Source organism: Saimiri boliviensis, chromosome 1, assembly GCF_048565385.1.
Source record: "Saimiri boliviensis isolate mSaiBol1 chromosome 1, mSaiBol1.pri, whole genome shotgun sequence".
NCBI lineage: Eukaryota > Metazoa > Chordata > Mammalia > Primates > Cebidae > Saimiri > Saimiri boliviensis.
Genome location: NC_133449.1, coordinates 237,663,376 through 237,682,203, shown reverse-complemented (window position 1 = coordinate 237,682,203; position 18,828 = coordinate 237,663,376). Strand labels below are relative to the sequence as shown.

At 39.2% G+C, this 18,828-nt stretch overlaps 2 protein-coding genes and 1 pseudogene across 6 annotated transcripts in view; 2 read left to right on the top strand and 1 right to left on the bottom strand.

Annotated features, from left to right (window-relative positions):
• The window catches only part of BDP1 (BDP1 general transcription factor IIIB subunit), a 121,924-nt gene that overhangs the window by 86,962 nt on the left and 16,134 nt on the right, over window positions 1–18,828 (top strand). For 4 of the 5 annotated variants that reach the window (XR_012513507.1, XM_074384929.1, XM_074384924.1 and 1 more), the window contains exons 27-34: window positions 4,647–4,683; window positions 5,166–5,258; window positions 7,614–7,842; window positions 8,277–8,434; window positions 12,807–12,957; window positions 13,172–13,352; window positions 16,751–16,814; window positions 17,910–18,096. Coding sequence is in view for 3 of the 5 variants with exons in the window: in XM_074384929.1 (XP_074241030.1) it covers window positions 4,647–4,683; window positions 5,166–5,258; window positions 7,614–7,842; window positions 8,277–8,434; window positions 12,807–12,957; window positions 13,172–13,352; window positions 16,751–16,814; window positions 17,910–18,096 (1,100 nt within the window). In the remaining 2 variants the exon portion in view is untranslated. The remainder of the gene's footprint in view (window positions 1–4,646; window positions 4,684–5,165; window positions 5,259–7,613; window positions 7,843–8,276; window positions 8,435–12,806; window positions 12,958–13,171; window positions 13,353–16,750; window positions 16,815–17,909; window positions 18,097–18,828) is intronic. The other variant, XR_012513508.1, reaches the window with a different exon arrangement.
• LOC120364344 (large ribosomal subunit protein eL39-like) lies at window positions 4–4,640 on the top strand. Its single transcript, XM_074384949.1, has one exon. The coding sequence runs from the start codon at window positions 4,135–4,137 to the stop codon at window positions 4,288–4,290; it is 156 nt and encodes a 51-aa protein (XP_074241050.1). The 5' UTR covers window positions 4–4,134; the 3' UTR covers window positions 4,291–4,640.
• Window positions 2,628–2,994, bottom strand: LOC120363309 (non-histone chromosomal protein HMG-14 pseudogene; annotated as a pseudogene).

Genomic DNA, 18,828 nt, shown 5'->3' with positions numbered 1-18,828 from the left:
AGTATCCATTTTAATATGTTTTGGCCTTTTATTCTTTGTTTACTTGGAAAAGACTGGAGGTTTATTTTGATATCTTTAGGTTTACAAACAATTCTTAGCTAATTTCTCTTATATAAGGAGCTGTTAGTCTGAATAGTTAAAAAACTAGTGAAAGCATTGATTTTGTTTGTGGGCAGAGCTCTTAATATCCTCAGACTTTTACATTAAAATTCAATTGCATTAAATTTATGCTAAATGTAAACTAGTTAAAATACATTTTGTTGCATTTTATTTGGTACTCTTCCATTATTGGTATTTATTTGCCTTTGCAAGTAGAGGCTTGAAATTGTAACTTTTAAAAAAACAGCTTTATTGACGTATAATTCACACACCATATGATTTACCCATCATTTAAAGTGTACAATTCAGTCATTTCTAGTGTTGTGTAAACATTATCATAGTCACTGTGAGGATGTTTTCATCACCTCAAAAAGAAACCTCATTAGCAGTCACTACTCATTTTTTCTCAAACCTCCCTGGCCTAGGGAACCAATAATTTGCATTTTGCCTTTATAGATTAGCTTGTTCTGGACATTTCTTAGACATGAAATTATAAAATCTGATCATTCCTGTCTGACTTCTTTCGCCTATTGTAACATTTTTACTGTTCATTTATGTTGTAGCATGTAGTAGTACTTCATTACTTTTTGTAGCCAAGTAATGTTTCATAAGGATATGCTAATTTGGTTTATCCATTCATTCATTCATGAATATTTGGATTATTTTGATTTTTTGTCTGGTATATATAATGCTGCTGTAAACATTCATGTAGAAGTGTTTGTGTGGATATATGTTTTTATTTCTCTTGGGTACTTTTTTTTTTTTTTTGAGGTGGACTTCCTCCCAGGCTGGAGTGCCGTGGTATAATCTTGGCTCACTGCAACCTCCGCTTCCCTGGTTCAAATGATCCCCCTGCCTCAGCCTCCTGAGTAGCTAGGATTACAGGCATGTGCTACCATACCCATTGTATTTTTAATAGAGATGGGGTTTCACCATGTTGGCCAGGGAAGTCTCGAGCTCCTGACCTGTGATCCGCCTGCCTTGGCCTCCCAAAGTGCTGGGATTACAAGCATGAGCCACCGCACCCAGAGTCTCTTGGCTACGTTTCTAGAAATATAATTGCTGGGTCATATGGTAACTCTATGTTTCATCATTTGACCAACTGCCTAACTGTTTTCCGAAGCAGCTATACCATTTTACTTCCCCACCAACAGTTTATCAGGGTTCCTGTTCTTCCATGTTCTTGCCAGCACTCCTTATTTGACTTTTTGGATTTTTTTTATTGTTTTTTTTCAGACAGCCTTGCATTGTCACCCAAACTAGAGTGTAGTAATTGTAGCATACTGAAGCCTTGACCTCCTGGGCATAAATGATCCTATCCATTCAGCATCCCAAGTAACTGGGACTATAGGTGTGTGCCACCATACCCAGCTTTTTTTTTTTTTTTTTTTTTTTAATCCCAGCTACTCAGGAGGCTGAGGCAGGAGAATTGCCTGAACCCAGGAGGCGGAGGTTGCGGTGAGCCGAGATCGTGCCATTGCACTCCAGCCTGGGTAAGAAGAGCAAAAACTCCGTCTCAAAAAAAAAAAAAGAAAAATTTGGAGGCAACTTTTCATTAAAAGGCTATCAAGTACCAGCATTCTTACATGTTGATAGGCTGTTAAATACTTCCACAATTTACAATTTAATAGCATATATACTACATACTCAAATTTTCAATCTTTCACAGCACACTAACAAAGTTGTTAGGAAAACAGGACTACCGCAACCAAAGACTTAAAGAGCACACACAATTCTGACAGGGAAAGCCATGATCAAGGAGTGGTTTTCTTTAGGAAGCAATTTTACTAAAAAACAACATGGGCCCAGGTGAGGTGGCTCATGCCTGTAATCCCAGTATTTTGGGAGGTGAGAGGATAGCATGTGTCCAGTAGTTCAAGACTAGCCTGGGCAACATAGGGAGACCCTCTCTCTACAAATATGTTTTTGTAAAAAACATATTTTCTAAAAGTTGACTGGGCATGGTGGCATGTGCCTGTGGTCCCAGCTACTCTGGAGGCTGAGGCAGAAGGATTGCCTTGGCCCAGGAGGGTGAGGTTGCAGTGAGCTGTCGTCGCCACCATTGCACTCCAGTCTGGGCATCAGAGCAAGACTGTTGTCTCCAACAAAACAGAACCAAACCATGGGAATAAAATTTCAAGACATCAGATATAGGACTGTGACTCCATATTCCAGTTAATATGGTGGAATGTTAAGCTGATACCCAGGATAGTCAGAGCCTCCCATAATTCAATATCCCACACTATTTCTGATTGCACCAAAAAATATACAATGGCAAATGATTTTTACCTCTTGAAAACATTTACACTTAAAAAATGGAATGAGGTGGGATTCCCTTCTTCTTTTTTTTTTTTTAAAGACGAGGTTTCAACATTTGGTCAGGCTGGTCTTGAACTCCTGACCTCAGGTGATCCACCCTCCTTGGCCTCCAAAGTGCAGGGATTACTGGCATGACCCACCATGCCTGGCCTCCCTTCTTCTTAAAAGTGTTTCTAGAGTTACTAAAAAGCTTGCAATTATGAAATAGTTTATAAAAACATTCCTCTGGAATGTACAAGAAGGGAGACAGACTGTTGGTAAGACATGCTCTGTATTAATTGGACTTGGGTTTTTTTCTGTCGGACTTCATCAGAGGTTGGACTCTCCTTGGTTTCTGTTTCTTAGTTTTATGTAGGCAAATCTAGTTTCGTGGTTAGCCACTTTGGTCTGTTTTCCCTTTGTTCCCCTTTTTTCTTTCGTTTGCACATTTTTGTCTGGAGATTTATCCTTTCCTGCTTTCTTTTTTGGCTTTGTTTCCACTTTGGCAGGAGGAGGTTTAGCTGATAGTCATACCAGTCTCATCTTGGGCTCTTTCCTTCACTGCCCTTCTGCTGAGCTGATCTTCCTCTTGGGCATCCTGCAGCCCGGCGAAGGGTGCATGCTGGGTGCCTGTGAGCCACACCATGCTGAGGTCTTCTCAGAGCTGGGCGGTCTGGCTGCTACCACTCATCCCATCCAGTCTTATCATTACGTATGATGTTAGCCATGGGTTTTTCATAGCTGTCCTTTACCAAGTTAAATAAGTTACCTTCTATTCCTAGTTTGTTGAATGTTCTTGTCGTTAAAGAGAGTTAGAATTTGTCATGTACTTTTACTTGATCTATTGAGATGATCATGTGAATTTTGTTTTTTATTGTATTGATTTTTGGAGGTTAAACCAACCTTGCTTCCCCAGGATAAATTCTAGGGTCGTAATGTCTAATTTTTATACATTGCTGGATTCAGTTTGCTCCTATTTTATTGATGATTTTTATATCCATATTCATAATAGATATTGGTCTGTACTTTTCTTGTGATGTCAGGACCTGAAGTCCTGCTCCCCTAGGGAAAAATGCTCTCCAGGTGGGAACTTGGGAACAGGGGGCCTTGTTTTTTTTGGTGCAGCAGTTTGAAGTGAAGTCTCTGCCACACTGAGCTGAGAGGAAAGAGAGAGAGAGAGCAGTTTTGGTTCACATAGACTCTCACCTTTGTTAGCAAATTTTCAGATTTTCTTGAATAGGTATTTATTTATTTGCTTTTTGTCATTAGGATCATTTTCAGAGGCTTTCAAACGTTTTGTTTTTTAAATCAGTTTCCCTAAGGAGTGGGTCAATGAAGCTTCTCAAGTTGTCGCCCTTTACATTGATTTTATAACTTCTTAATTTATTAAAATGCATTTAAGTTTTAAGCTACGTAGTAGTATACCAATTTTGCAATACCCTTCAGGCCTTGGTTTCCATTGGGTAAAAATCGGCAACAGATATGACTAGAGTTGAAGGATTATGAAAATGAAAAAGTAAAGTAAGAATGGTAGATGTATATAGCAATATGATCAGAGTTAAAATTTGCACATAATACAGAAAAAAAGATAAAATCAGGAGCAAGAGACACAAGAATTTGGCCTTTAAATTAATTTCTGTTCTTGCTGGTGAAATTTGGTGAATAATTATAAATTAAGACAAACCGCTCTCTTCCTTTCTCCGCCGTCGCGGTTTGTGCTTTACCCCGTTTCTCGCCATGTCTTCTCACAAGACTTTCAGGATTAAGCGATTCCTGGCCAAGAAACAAAAGCAAAATCGTCCCATGCCCCAGTGGATTCGGATGAAAACTGGTAATAAAATCAGGTACAACTCCAGAAGGAGACACTGGAGAAGAACCAGGCTTGGTCTGTAAGAAATTACGCATGCGACGGCACCCATGCTTACGCTGCCTGAAGGTCACGATCGTGTTACCAAACCAAGCTATCTGGAAACGTTTGAACAGATTCCGTTCTGTATCTGTTATGAAGGCATTAGTTAGTACGACCCACAGTGCTTCCATTATTCATGTTTAAAAAAAAAAAGGGTTTTGGTTGCCTGGGTTCAGTAATAAATATGTGAGACCTTTCACTTCTAAAAAAAAAAAAGACAAACCAGTTTACACTGTTGTAATGAAAAGTATGGAAAGACCTCTAAAAATGTAGTGCATGTTGAAAAACAGAACATGTTTGGGTAAATATTTAAGATGTTAATTAATTTTTTCTTTTTTAGGAAATGACCACAGGTGAACATATCCAAGATGAGCCAGGTAACTGTTATCAAGGGAACTGCTAAGACTACCTTGCTTAACACTAGTACAATGATATAATAGGGGGATAATAAATGAATCAGTTTGCTGGAGAGTTTTAACCAAAAGATTCACCTACTGATTATGTTATATCTGTGAGAAATGTGGATTCTTAGAATGTTATTTTAGAAAGTGAATTAAAAGTTAAATGTTTAAATAAGAAGTATTTGAGCATTTCCTCTGGATCTGCACAAATTGGGGAGCATTTTCCTTGAAGATATTATTTAATGGGAGGGTGGCATGGTCAGTGAGTCAAAACCAACAGTGATGATTTATTTATAGCGTATCACCTGAGCAAAAGACTACCCTAGTAAAGGAATGATGATTCAGAGGATATTGGAACCTGATACTAGGAGAGAAACACCTCAATTAAAAATCTTTTTTAAGTCAACAGATTTCCAGATTTGTTCTTCTGTTTTAATGTCGATAAATTTCCTCACAAGGTACCAATGATGGAAGCACCGAAGCTGCAATAACTTTACTTACAATGGGAGATCTAGTATTGCAGTCAGAGATCAGTACTGAACAGGATGATGGTAAGAATGAAAGCTAAGTCCTACCAAAAATAGAAACTTCTAATATCTAACTTTTAGGAAATTATACCCACATTTGGTAATAACCCTTTTACATTTGAAGTTGTCTTCATTTTGTTGTTCTTCCGTAAAAGGTGGTATGTGTGTATTGATTCACCTGTTATTTTACTACTGTTTAGGTGTAGCGACAGCTCATTCTAGATCGTGCACTTGGTTTATTAAGAATAATTTGTATTCATGGAATAGTTGCCTAGTGAATACTACCTTTACCATCATGAACATGATTGGTTAATGAGCTCATTGATCACTGATCACTTTATACATGTGTCTTATAACAAAGGAGTTGCTCCTTGGGATGGTATTCACAATTAGATGACAAATACAGCATAAAGAGGCAATAGAACTCATTGAAATAATTTTAAAATAATTTTAACTGTTCTCAATCTGGACAGAGCCAAAAGATATATCAACCAAGATTCTTAATTTATCAGACGGAAATCACAGACAAGTAATAAATCTTTACCATCTCAGTTTTTTTTTTTTTTCTTTTTGAGATGGAGTCTCGGTCTGTCATCCAGGCTGCAGTGCAGTGGCGCGATCTGCTCACTGCAACCTCCGCCTCTCAGGTTCAAGTGATTCTCCTGCCTTAGCCTCCCGAGTAGCTAGGATTTTAGGTGTACACCACCACACCCAGCTAATTTTTGTATTTTTAGTAGAGACGGGGTTTCACCATCTTGGTCAGGCTGGTCTTGTATTCCTGATGATCCGCCCGCCTCGGCCTCCCAAATTGCTGGGATTACAGGCATGAGCCACCGTGCCTGGCCAATCTCAGTATCTTTTAACTACATGAAATGAATAATTATATTATTCCTGGTAATTATTTTGCCTGGTTATGAGTAGTCTACCATTCATTCATTCATTCATTCATTCGAGATGGAGTTTCACTTTTGTTACATAGGCTGGAATGCAAGGCACGATCTTGGCTCTTTGCAACCTCTGCCTCCCAAGGTCAAGCAATTCTCCTGTCTCAGCTTCTTGAGTAGTTGGGATTACAGTTGCCTGCTACCATGCCCGGCTAATTTTTGTATTTTTAAAAGAGATAGGGTTTCACCTTCTTGGTCAGGCTGGTCTCAAATTCCTGACCTTAGGTGATCCACCCGCCTTGGCCTCCTGAACTGCTGGTATTACAGGTGTGAGCCACTGTGCCCAGCCTCCATTCATTTTAAGTATTAGACTTTTAGGCTGAACATGGCAGCTCATGCCTGTAATCCCAGCACTTTGGGAGGCCGAGGCTGGTGATTGCTTGATCTCAGGAGTTTAAGACCAGCTTGAGCAACATGGTGGTACCCCGTCTCTACAAAAAAATACAGAAAATGAGCCAGGCATGGTGGTGCACACCTGTAGTCCCAGCTGCTAGGGAAGCTAGGTGGGAGGATCGCTTGAGCTCAGGAGGTTGAGGCTGCAGTGAGCTGAGATCATGCCACTGCACTCCAGCCTGGGCAACAAAGTAACACCCCATCTTAAAAATAGATAGTATTAGACTTTTAGGCTTGGAGACATATTTATCAGGAAAATCTCTTGATTTGTGTTCTGTGTGGGGCTCCTTTCTTAGTGGGAGAGTATTGCAGTGGAACCTGTCAATAATGTATGGAACATAAAGTATATATAGAACATAAGGTTTTAAAAATTGTAAATGATGGCAGTGCTATCTAACTTGAAATCTATCTGAGATTATATAATTACCGAAAGTAACAAAAAGACTCATTTTTACTTATAATTGAATAAAATTTTAGTCTATAAGAATTATTAGGCTCGGCCAGGCGTGGTGACTCACACCTATATAATCCCAGCACTTTGGGAGGCAAGGTGGGTGGATCACGAAGTCAGGAGTTCAAGACCAGCCTGGCCAATAAATGGTGAAACCCTGTCTCTACTAAAAATACAAAAATTAGCCGGGTATGGTGGCGCATGCCTGTAATCGCAGCCAATCGGCAGGCTGAGGCAGGAAAATCACTTCAACCCGAGAGGCAGAGGTTGCAGTGAGCTGAGATCGTGCCATTGCACTCCAGCCTGGGCAGCAGAGTGAGACTCCGTCTCAAAAAAAGAAAAAAAAGGAATTATTAAGATCACAATAGGTCAAATCCCTGGCATGAAATAGGAGAGCATAAATTTAAATTTATAACCAACAAGAGCAAACTTTTATTATATTTATATTTTTTTATCTTTTTCTATTGCTGCTGCGCAAATAAAGCAAACTTTAATAATACAGAATTTTACAGTTACTAAATGTTGAGGAATTTATTTTGAGCATCTGTAATTTGGTTTGTTTTAATTTTCTGTTTTTTTTTTTTTCTTCAGTAGGAGTATGTATACTTCCTCATGTTCATTCAAAGGATAAAAGCCATATTCCTTTTAGTCTAGATAATGTAAATCACAGAATTGTTCATGAATGTCAGGAGCTTTCTTCACCTGTCATTACTACATCTCTTGCATCATTTGAAGAAAACAAGATTGTATTGGAGGAGCAAAGTTCCAGAAAAGAAACTAGTTTAATGGAGAACGTAAAGGAGAATGCTACACCAACCAGGTTTATTTTAGTATTATTTTAGTATTCAACTAATACATATTAGTAAAACCGCCATCAAATTAGTTAATAGCTTTGAGTAATGCTTGTAAATGTGAAGTAGGCAATGCTAATTTCTTACTCTTTAAAGATTGATTTTGATTTTAGGTTAATGGTTTGCATATTTAAATTATAGTAGTGAGTGTTGTGTGTCTTTGAAGCGTTAATGAAATAGTTTTATGTAAATGGTCTGTTTTACAAATACAGACTAAATTCTCTTCTCAAGACCTCTAGTAAAGTTACTACTTTGTAGTTTTAGTATTAATGCATGAACACTTGTAGACAATGTGGCATCTAACAGGTTGGTCATTTCACTTTATCAGTGCTAGATAGATGGTATTAACGTGAAAGAGCAACATGTAACGTGATTCATAAATTTCTCTATCTTCTGTTTTTAGGAATACAACTTCTAAAGTGACCAGTAATTCGAGAATAAGTAGATTTGCTAAGCCTAAACCAAATCTTGAGAAGATTTTAGGGACCAACAGGTTAGATGATTATCAGGAAGTTTCCAGTTTGTGTGTAACGAAAGGGGAAGAACCGGAAGCTCAAAGAGGTAAATTTTATTATTATTATAATATATATATTTTTAAATATATATATTTTATTGCACTTTAGGTTCTGGGGTACATGTGAAGAACATGCAGGATTGTTGCATAGGTACATACATAGCAATGTGGTTTGCTGCCTCCATCCCCATCACCTATATCTGGCATTTCTCCCCATGTTATCCCTCCCCAACTCCCTACCCTCCACTGTCCCTCCCCTAGTCCTGGACAACAGACCTCAGTATGTGACGCTCCCCTCCCTGTGTCCATGTGTTCTCATTGTTCAACACCTGCCTATGAGTGAGAACGTGCGGCGTTTGATTTTCTGTTCTTATGTCAGTTTGCTGAGAATGATGGTTTCCAGTTTCATCCATGTCCCTACAAAGGACATAAACTCATCGTTTTTTATGGCTGCATAGTATTCCGTGGTGTATATGTGCCACATTTTCCCTGTCCAGTCTATCATTGATGGGCATTTGGATTGGCTCCAAGTCTTCGCTATTGTAAACAGTGCTGCAGTGAACATATATGTGCATGTGTCTTTATAACAGAACAGTGTATAATCCTTTGGATATATATACCCAGTAATGAGATTGCTAGGTCAAATGGAATTTCTCTTTTTAGGTCCTTGAGGAATCACCACACTGTCTTCCACAATGGTTGAAATAATTTACACTCCCACCAACAGCGTAAAAGTATTCCTATTTCTCCATATCCTCTCCAGCATCTGTTTTCTAATGATTGCCATTCTAACTGGTGTTAGATAGCATCTCAAAGTAGTTTTGATTTGCATTTCTCTAATGTCCAGTGATGATGAGCATTTTTTCATATTTTTGTTGGCCTCACATATGTCTTCTTTTGAAAAGTGTCTGTTCATATTTTTCACCCACTTTTGAATAGATTTGTTTGTTTTCTTATAAATTTCTTTTAGTTCTTTGTAGATTCTGGATATTAGCCCTTTGTCAGATGTGTAGATTGCAAACATTTTTTCCCATTCTGTAGATTGCTGATTCACTCTAGTGATTGTTTCTTTTGCTGTGCAGAAGCTCTGGAGTTTAATTAGATCCCATTCGTCTATTTTGGCTTTTGTTGCCAATGTTTTCAGTGTTTTAGTCGTGAAGTCCTTGCCTATGCCTATGTCCTGAATGGTTTTACCTAGGTTTTCTTCTAGAGTTTTGTTTTTTTGAGATGGAGTTTTGCTCTTGTTGCCCAGGCTGGAGTGCAATGGCGCAATCTCGGCTCACTGCAACCTCTGCCTCCTGGGTTCAGGCAATTCTCCTGCCTCAGCCTCCTGAGTAGCTGGGATTACAGGCACGCGCCACCATGCCCAGCTAATTTTTTGTATTTTTAGTAGAGACGGGGTTTCACCATGTTGACCAGGATGGTCTCGATCTCTCGACCTCATGATCCACCCGCCTCAGCCTCCCAAAGTGCTGGGATTACAGGCTTGAGCCACCACACCCGGCCTTCTAGAGTTTTTATGGTGTTAGGTTTTATGTTTAAGTCTTTAATCCATCTGGAGTTAATTTTAGTGTAAGGTGTCAGGAAGGGATCCAGTTTCTGCTTTCTGCATGTGGCTAGCCAGTTTTCCCAATACCATTTATTAAACAGGGAATTCTTTCCCCGTTGCTTGTTTTTGTGCAGTTTGTCAAAGATCAGATGGCTGTAGATGTGTGGCGTTGCCTTCGAGGCCTCTGTTCTGTTCCATTGGTCTATATCTCTGTTTTGGTACAAGTACCATGTTGGTTTTGATTACTGTAGCCTTGTAGTATAGTTTGAAGTCAGGTATCATGATGCCTCCAGCTTTGTTCTTTTTGCTTAGAATTGTATTGGCTATGCGGGCTCTCTTTTGGTTCCGTATGAAGTTTAAGGTGGTTTTTTCCAGTTCTGTGAAGAGGGTCATTGGTAGCTTGATGGGGATAGCGTTAAATCTATAAATTACTTTGGGCAGTATGGCCATTTTCACAATATTTATTCTTCCTAACCATGAGCTTGGAATGGTTTTCAAAGAGGTAAATTTTATTCTCTTAGAAATTGCAAAATCATTTTGACACAAGAAATTACATTAACATTTCAAAGAAATATTTGGTCATTAAATTGTTTTAACTTATTATAAAATAGTTTCAAATTAAAAAGTAAGATGGGCTGTAAAATAAATATCCATACATCTACCAAGTGGTTTTACTAATTGGTACCATTTTGCTGATTTGTTTGATCAATTTTTTGTCCTTTTATTCTCTCTCTCTCTCTCTCTCTCTCTCTCTCTCTCTCTCTCTTTCTCTCTCTCTTTCGTTGACCCTTGAAGTAGGGGCACTGACCTCTCCATTCAGTCAGAAATTTGTGTATAGGCTGAGTGCAATGGCTCACACCTGTAATTCCAGCACTTTGGGAGGCCAAGGTGGGAGGATGGCTTGAACCCAGGAGTTCAAGACCAGCCTGGGTAGCACAGACCCTGTCTCTTATGAATTGAAAAAATATGTATTTATGTATAACTTTTGACTCCCCCAAAACGTACATACTAACGGCTTACCATTGACATGAAGCTTTATTGATATGATAGTTAACACATATTTTGTATTTTATATGTATCATATACTATATTCTTATGATGAAATAGGTTAGAGAAATTTTTTTTTTTAATTTTCTTTTTTCTGTTTTTTTTCAACTGATGTCCTTGAGCCATAGAGAAAAGAAAATGTTTTTAAGAAAATCAGGCTGGGGCTGGACACAGTGGCTCATGCCTATAATCTCAGCACTTTGGGAGGCCAAGGCAGGCAGCTCAATTGAAACCAGCCTGGGCTGAGCAACAAAGCAGAACCCCATCTCTACAAATTTAAAAAATTAGCTGGCCCGGCACGGTGGCTCAAGCCTGTAATCCCAGCACTTTGGGAGGCCGAGGCCGGTGGATCACGAGGTCGAGAGATCGAGACCATCCTGGTCAACATGGTGAAACCCCGTCTCTACTAAAAATATAAAAAATTAGTTGGGCATGGTGGCTCGTGCCTGTAATCCCAGCTACTCAGGAGGCTGAGGCAGGAGAATTGCCTGAACCCAGGAGGCGGAGGTTGCGGTGAGCCGAGATCGCGCCATTGCACTCCAGCCTGGGTAACAAGAGCGAAACTCCGTCTCAAAAAAAAAAAAAAATCAGCTGGGTATGGTGGCGCATCCCTGTAGTCCTAGCTACTCAGGAGCCTGAGTTGGGAGTATCACCTGAGCCCAGGGAGGTTGAGGTTGCAGTGAACTGTGATCATGCCACTGTACTCTGGCCTGGGCAACAAAGTGAGACTCCATTTCCAAAAAAGAAAAGAGAAAATCAGGCTAGGCATGGTGGAGGTGCACACCTGAAATCCTAGCTATTTGGGAGGCAGAGGCAGGAAGATCACATAAGCCCAGGAGTTTTGAGACCAGCTTGGGCAATATAGGGAGACCTTGTCTCTACAAAATAATTTTTAAAAGCCAGACGTGGTAGCACATACCTGTGGTCCCAACTACTTGGAGGTTTGAGCTTGCAAGATGAAGGCTGTCGTAAGTTGTGATCATGCCACTGCACTCCAGCCTGGGCAACAGAGCAAGATCCCGTCTCAAAAAAAATATAAAAGGAAGAAAATTATAAGGAAAAGAAAATACAGTTTCAATACCGCATTGTATTTATCAGTACCAAAAGTTTATGTCATCTGTTTATAAGATGAAACATCTGTCTGAAATGGTGGGCAACCACAACTGCAGGTGTCAATCTGTAATACATATCAAGCAATTCAGCTTTTTCTTAAAATGTTACAACTTTTTTCTATTTCTTGGGAGTGCTTCCAGCATCATTAATGGTACTTTGGATGGGTCCCATGGTGTTATTCATGGTATTGCACTAAACATGTGTATTTAGTGTTGCACTAAACATGATATAAAACACGTGAGAACCACAAATGATCATCTTTTCTAAAACGTCTCTCAACATGTAGGCTCAAGTTACCTCTTTTGTATGGAAGACTTTTTTCCCCATTTGTGATATTATTCTTTGCAGTGCAGCTCCTTCCCCAAAACTTCCTCTAAAGTGGAACTAGCCAAACCTCCGTGTACCCACCTCTAAGCCTCTTTTGTATGTGAGTTTCTAATTATTGATGCTAGTACCATAAAGTAAAGATACAATTGTAGCAGCCTGGAGTGAAATATTTGCAGAGCAGGATTTATTAATCATCTGTTTTACTATTCAAAAATCTGTTAGCCAGAACTTTCTACCATGTGTGTAAGCCTGATCTGTGGATTAAGAGAAGTTTGGAAGAGTCACTATATAGGGATCTTCCTTTTAAGATGAAATATGATTCTAATATAGGGATTTTAGCTGTATTATTTTGGTCTATATCTTAAGTGTGCTTTTTGTTTAAGAAACAGAGAAAAATGCTTCCAAAGCAACAGAATTGGAAGATAAAAACCTTGGACCAGTTACAGCAGCAGAGAATAAGGAGCAGAGCAAATTGGCATGTGTGCATGGTATCAAAGGGACCAGTATTCCTCAAGAAGTAAACCTAACTGAAAGGTAAAAGAGGGAAGAGATTCTGAGATTCACTTTATATTGTTTCATATGTAGCCCTTGAATTGTGGCTGTAAGAATTTGAAAAAGAAGTTTTGTTGCATTAAATATGTTTTAAAAGTTTGAAAACCATTGAATTACATGATCTTTTACACACCTAGCTCTAAAAATACTTCCATGATTTGCCTGATTTTAAATGATGTACTAAACTGTCTTTCAGAAATGAAAATCAAGAAGAGAGCTTTCAAGAGGTTCACATGTTTTCAGCTGCTCCAATTGCTTCCTCTGAGACAGGGCCCAGCACACTTGGTTTGGATAGGGGTCTTGGTGAAAATTCTGTTGAAGATCCCCAGATAAAGGACCGTAAAGGAGGCAGTGTACTTACACTTCCTGTGCCAGAGGTAAAAGAATGTACAGTATAATAAGGGATAGCAAGGTGTTTTTCTCCGTTTAAAAAAAATAAGGTATAATTTACATACAATAAACTTCACCCCTTTTATTTTCATTTTTTATTTGTTTTAATTAACATTCTGTTGCCCAGGCTGTGGTATGATCTCAGCTCACTGCAACCTCTGCCTCCCAGATTCAGCAGATTATCCTGCCTCAGCCTCCCAAGTAGCTTGGACTACAGGCATGCACCACCATAACCAGCTGAGTTTTGTTTTTTTAGTAGAGACAGGGTTTGCCTTAATGGCCAGGCTGATCTTAAACTCCTGGCTTCAAGTGATCTGCCTGACTTGGCCTCCCAAAGTGCTGGGATTACAGGTGTGAGCCACTGCAACCAGGTAACTTTACCCTTTTTAGTGTTCAATTATTCAGGTTTTTATAAATGTATGCAGTTATATAACCACTATGTGAACAGTTCAATAAAAAGTTCTCCAGGTGAGAGAAGCCTTTGACTTGAAGAACATGCATACATTATCCAGTTAAAGGGAAAGGAACATGTGTAAAGAACAGATGTGGACTAGGTCAGTGGCTCACACCTATAATGGCTTAAAAAAAATAAAAATAAAAGCCAGGCATGCTGGCATATGCCTGTAGCCCCAGCTGCTCAGCAGGCTGAGGTGGGAGAATCACTTCCGCCTGGGAGGTAGAGGCTGCAGTGAGCTGTGGTTGCCATACACTCCAGGCTGGGAGACAGAGTGAGACCCTGTCTCCAAAAACAAACGAATATGAAACAGCATGTAATCGTGTGAGTGGAATATTAATGAAGGAAGTGATTAGAGATGAAGTTAGAAAGGTAGCCTGTAGACAGATCATAAAAGGATTTTTATTACTTGCTAAGGAGTTTGGTTACATCTAAAGTTACAAGATTCCTCACCCCACCCTGACTTTTTATTTTTACTTTTTATTTTGAAATAATTTTAAACTTAGAGAAAAGTTGCAAAAATCTTAAAGAGTTCTCCTATACACTTCACTTTGATTCATTAATTGTTAATACTTTGCCTCATTTGTGTTTTTACTCTGTCTTGCTCTCCATCTGTATAGATACATACTTGGCTCAGTGGGGAAGCTTCCCAGCACTTTGGGAAGCTGAGGTGGGCAGATCACCTGAGGTCAGGAGTTCAAGAACAGCCTGGCAGGCAAGGTGAAACTCTGTCTTTACAAAAATACAAAAATTAGCCAGGTGTGGTGGCATGCACCTGTTTACCCAGCTACTCCCGGGAGGCTGAGTTGTGAGAATTGCCTCTAGCCAGGAGGTGGAGGTTGCAATGAGCCATGATTGCACCATTGCATTCCAGGCTTGGGCAACAGAGCAAGACTCTGTCTCAAAAATACATAAATAAATAAAACGGAATCATTTGAAAGTAAGTTGAGCCCATAAATACTTCATCTTGTATCTAATAAGGACAAGAAAATTCTCTTACAGAGAAAGGACAAGTACTGTTGTCAAACTCAGCATTACTGCGCTATTTAACATTGTCTCAACAATATGTAATACACAGTTTCCATTCCAATTTCCCTAATTGTCCCAATCTTCTCTATTATAGCTTTTTTCTTTTCTTTTTGAGACGGAGTCTTACTCTGTCACTCAGGCTAGAGTGCAGTGGCACAATCTTGGCTCACTGCAACCTCCACCTCTCAGGTTCAAGTGATTCTCATGCCTCAGCCTCCCAAGTAGCTGGGATTAAAGTTGTGTACTATCACACCTGACTAATTTGTTTGTATAATATTTTTAGTAGAGATGGGGTTTCACCATGTTGGCCAGGCTGGTCTTGAGCTTCTGGCCTCAAATAATCTGCCCACCTCAGCCTCTCAAAGTGGTGGGATTACAGGTGTGAGCCACCACAACTGGCCAGCTTCTTTTTTTCTTAAATTCAAGATCCAATTGGAGCTCTCACATTGCATTGATTATTATTTCTCCCTATTTTTCTTTAATCTAGAGTGCTTTTTCCGTCTTTTTATTCACAAAAGAGAAAGAACAAGAGAAGTTTAGACCAGTCTAGGCTGGCCTACAGTCTGGATTTCTTTTTTTAAATTGCGTCCTCATTACTAGATTTAACTTAAATATTTTAGGGCAAGATTACTATATAGGTAATGACATATTCTTCCATTTACATCACATCAGGAGGTACATAATGTCATTTTGTCCCATTATTAGTGATGATCACTCATTACTTGGCTAGAATGGTACCTGCCAGATTTCTTCATTATAATGGCATCTTTTTCACTCTGTATTAGTAATTTGACAGATGAGACCAACCCAGCAAGCTGTCACCCTATAGTTTTAATATCCATTGATGATTCTTGCCTTAATCAATTATTGACATTGTTTGTTGCAAAATGAAAGTTTTAAGATTTTTTTTTTTTTTTTTTTTTTTGAGATGGAGTCTCACTCTGTCACCCAGACTGGAGTGCAGTGGTGCAATTTCAGCTCACTGCAACCTCTGCTTCCCTGGTTCAAGTGATTGATTCTCCTGCCTCAGCCTCCCGAGTAGCTGGGACTAGAGATGTGAGCCATCATGCCTGGCTGATTTTTATATTTTTAGTAGAGATGGGGTTTCACTGTGTTAGCCAGGATGGTCTCGATCTCTTGACCTCATGATCCGCTTGCCTTGGCCTCCCAAAGTGCTGGGATTACAGGTGTGAGCCATCATGCCCAGCCAAGTTTTAAGATTTTAAGCAGTAGAAGCCAGGCATAGTGTCTCATACCTGTAATCCCAGCACTTTGGGAGGCCTAGGTAGGTGGATCACTTAAGCCCAGGAGTTGGAGACCAGCCTGGGTAACATGGCAAAACCTCACCTCATCGCCCCAAAAATAAAAAAAAATTGGCCAGGTGTGGTGGCATGCACCTGTACTCCCCACTACTCAAGACGTTGAGGTGGGAGAATTGCTTGAGCGCAGGAGGCCGAGGTTGTAGTGAGCTGAGAGATTTTAAGCAGTAGAGAATTACAGTCAGGACTGTATTTTAGAAAAACAATGTTTGCAGTTTTTTGGAAAACAGATTGGAGGGAACCATACTGGATGCAGGGAAAGCAATTGTCACCTACTAATAGTACAAAGGCTGGTGTGATGGGAGTAGAGAAAAATTGTGTGGTTTGAGTCTTCCTATCCTGTCACTTCAAAAATCATTTCATAAAATGCACATATTTAACAATTTAGTTAGGATTCCTCGTATTTATATTTATTTAAATGAATCAGAAGTTTATTGGAACAGTCTAAAGCTTTAAACACTTGATAACTATATATGGTTAGATGTTGTTAAGTTAATCTCTTCAGTATATCATATTGGCAGGAAAACTTTTCAAATCTAAGATTTGGCCAACTTCACTCTTTCATTTTAATTTTTTATGGCAGTATGCACCAACAGGTATTCCAGAAGTCCAACAAGAGAATATAATCAATCCTCAAGACCTAACAGGTATGATAATATGCTTCAGTGACATGTCGTAGAACCTAATTGTATGATTTTTACCCCTTATTTAACTATGGGAAAACACAAAACAATTTTTATTTTAGTCTATGCTGGCCTTGAATTTAAAAACTTTTATAAAAACACTTTGAAGTATTTTTTGTATCAGTTTTATTTCTTAGAGACATAAATCTTCTCCGTAGTATATCATCTTTATCCTTTATGAAATTACTTCTTGGGCCAGGCATGGTGGCTCACTCCTTTAATCCCAGCTCTTTGGGAGGCTGAGGTGGGCAGTTACTTGAGGCCAGGAGTTCAAGACCACCCTGGCCAACATGGCAAAACTCCATACTACTAAAAACTCCACCTGTACTAAAAATACAAAAACTAGCCAGGCGTGGTGGCACACACCTGTAATCCCAGCTTCTTGAGAGGCTGAGGCACAGTACTGTGCAGACATAAAAAACGGTGAGTTCGTGTCCTTTGTAGGGACATGGATGAACCTGGAAACCATCATTCTCAGCAAACTGACACAAGAACAGAATATCAAACACCCCATGTTCTCACTCATAGGTGGATGTTGAACAATGAGAACACATGGACACAGGGAGGGTAGCATCACACACTGGGGTCTGTGGGGGGGATCTAGGGGAGGGACAGTGGGAGGTGGGGAGGTTGGGGAGGGATAACATGGGAAGAAATGCCAAATATAGGTGATGGGGAGGAAGGCAGCAAACCACACTGCCACATGTGTACCTATGCAACAATCTTATATGTTCTTCACATGTACCCCAAAACCTAAAATGCAATTAAAAAAAAAAAAAGAATCGCTTGAACCCAGGAGGCAGAGGTTGCAATGAGCTGAGATTGTGCCACTGCACTCCAGCCTGGGCAAAAGAGCGAGACTCTTTTCTCCTTTAAAAAAATTAAAAAACGAAGGAAATTACTTCTTTTGCTTTAGGCTGTTGGGGGGTTTGGATGGGGAGCATTTATTTAGTCTTAATAAGTTGTCCTGAGAATGTCTTTTTAGAAATGAGATGAATTAATGATATTCTGTTATTTCAGAGTTGAGCTTTTTGATTACTAACTTTTAAACTTTGATAGTGAATCTAGTTGCTAATATATCTCAAGATGGAGAAGATGAACAAGCATTTATTTTAACTCTGGTGGAAATCCCAACCAATGCAGTAGAAGAATTTACTGATGCCGCTGCACAGTTAATGCCAAACCCTTTACTGCCAGCTCCCATATTGGTCAAATCCATGAATACTGAAGAAGGGGGTGATGTGAGGTAATGAATGAGTGAAACTTTTTGCTAGGTGGAAAAGTGATTTATTTATTAAATAGTATTGGTTGAATAAACCATTCACCAATATTAGTTGTTATTGTGGAGATCTTATTTAGCATTTATGTGGTAAGTTAGAGAAGAAATGTAATGTGGTAGATTTTTTTATCTGATAAAGGTGCCATTTAAATGTTCCATATATTAGTTTTGTATGAAACTTGTTTATTATTTTAAGTTACTTTGAAAGCTAAAGAAATTAATAGTCTGGATCATAATATGATACCTGTTAAAAGTGTGGTTACTTTATATAGATACATATATATGAAACTGTGAAATACACATTCACAGAAAGTTGTGAAAATAATACAGTTAATGGTAAAATAGAGATTTTTTTATATAATATAAAAATATATGTGATGTGTGTGTGTCTGTGTGTGTGTGTGTGTGTGTGTGTGTGTGTGTGTGTGTGTGTGTGTTTTAAGAGACTTGCCTTTGGTGGCCAGCCTAGAGTATGGTGGTGCTATCATAGTTCACTGCATTCTGAAACTTCTGGGCTCAAGATATCCTCCTGGCTGGGCATGGTGGCTCATGCCTGTTATCCCAGCACTTTGGGAGGTTGAGGTGGGCAGATCACGTGAAGTCAGGAGTTGAGGACCAGCCTGGCCAACATGGTGAAGTCCCATCTCTACTACAAATGCAAAAATTAGCTGGGCATGGTGGCATGCACCTGTAATCCCA

What these genes read in the sequence shown, in the direction of transcription:
- LOC120364344 (XM_074384949.1), top strand. Translation starts at nt 4,135, where the DNA reads ATGTCTTCTCACAAGACTTTCAGGATTAAGCGATTCCTGGCCAAGAAA.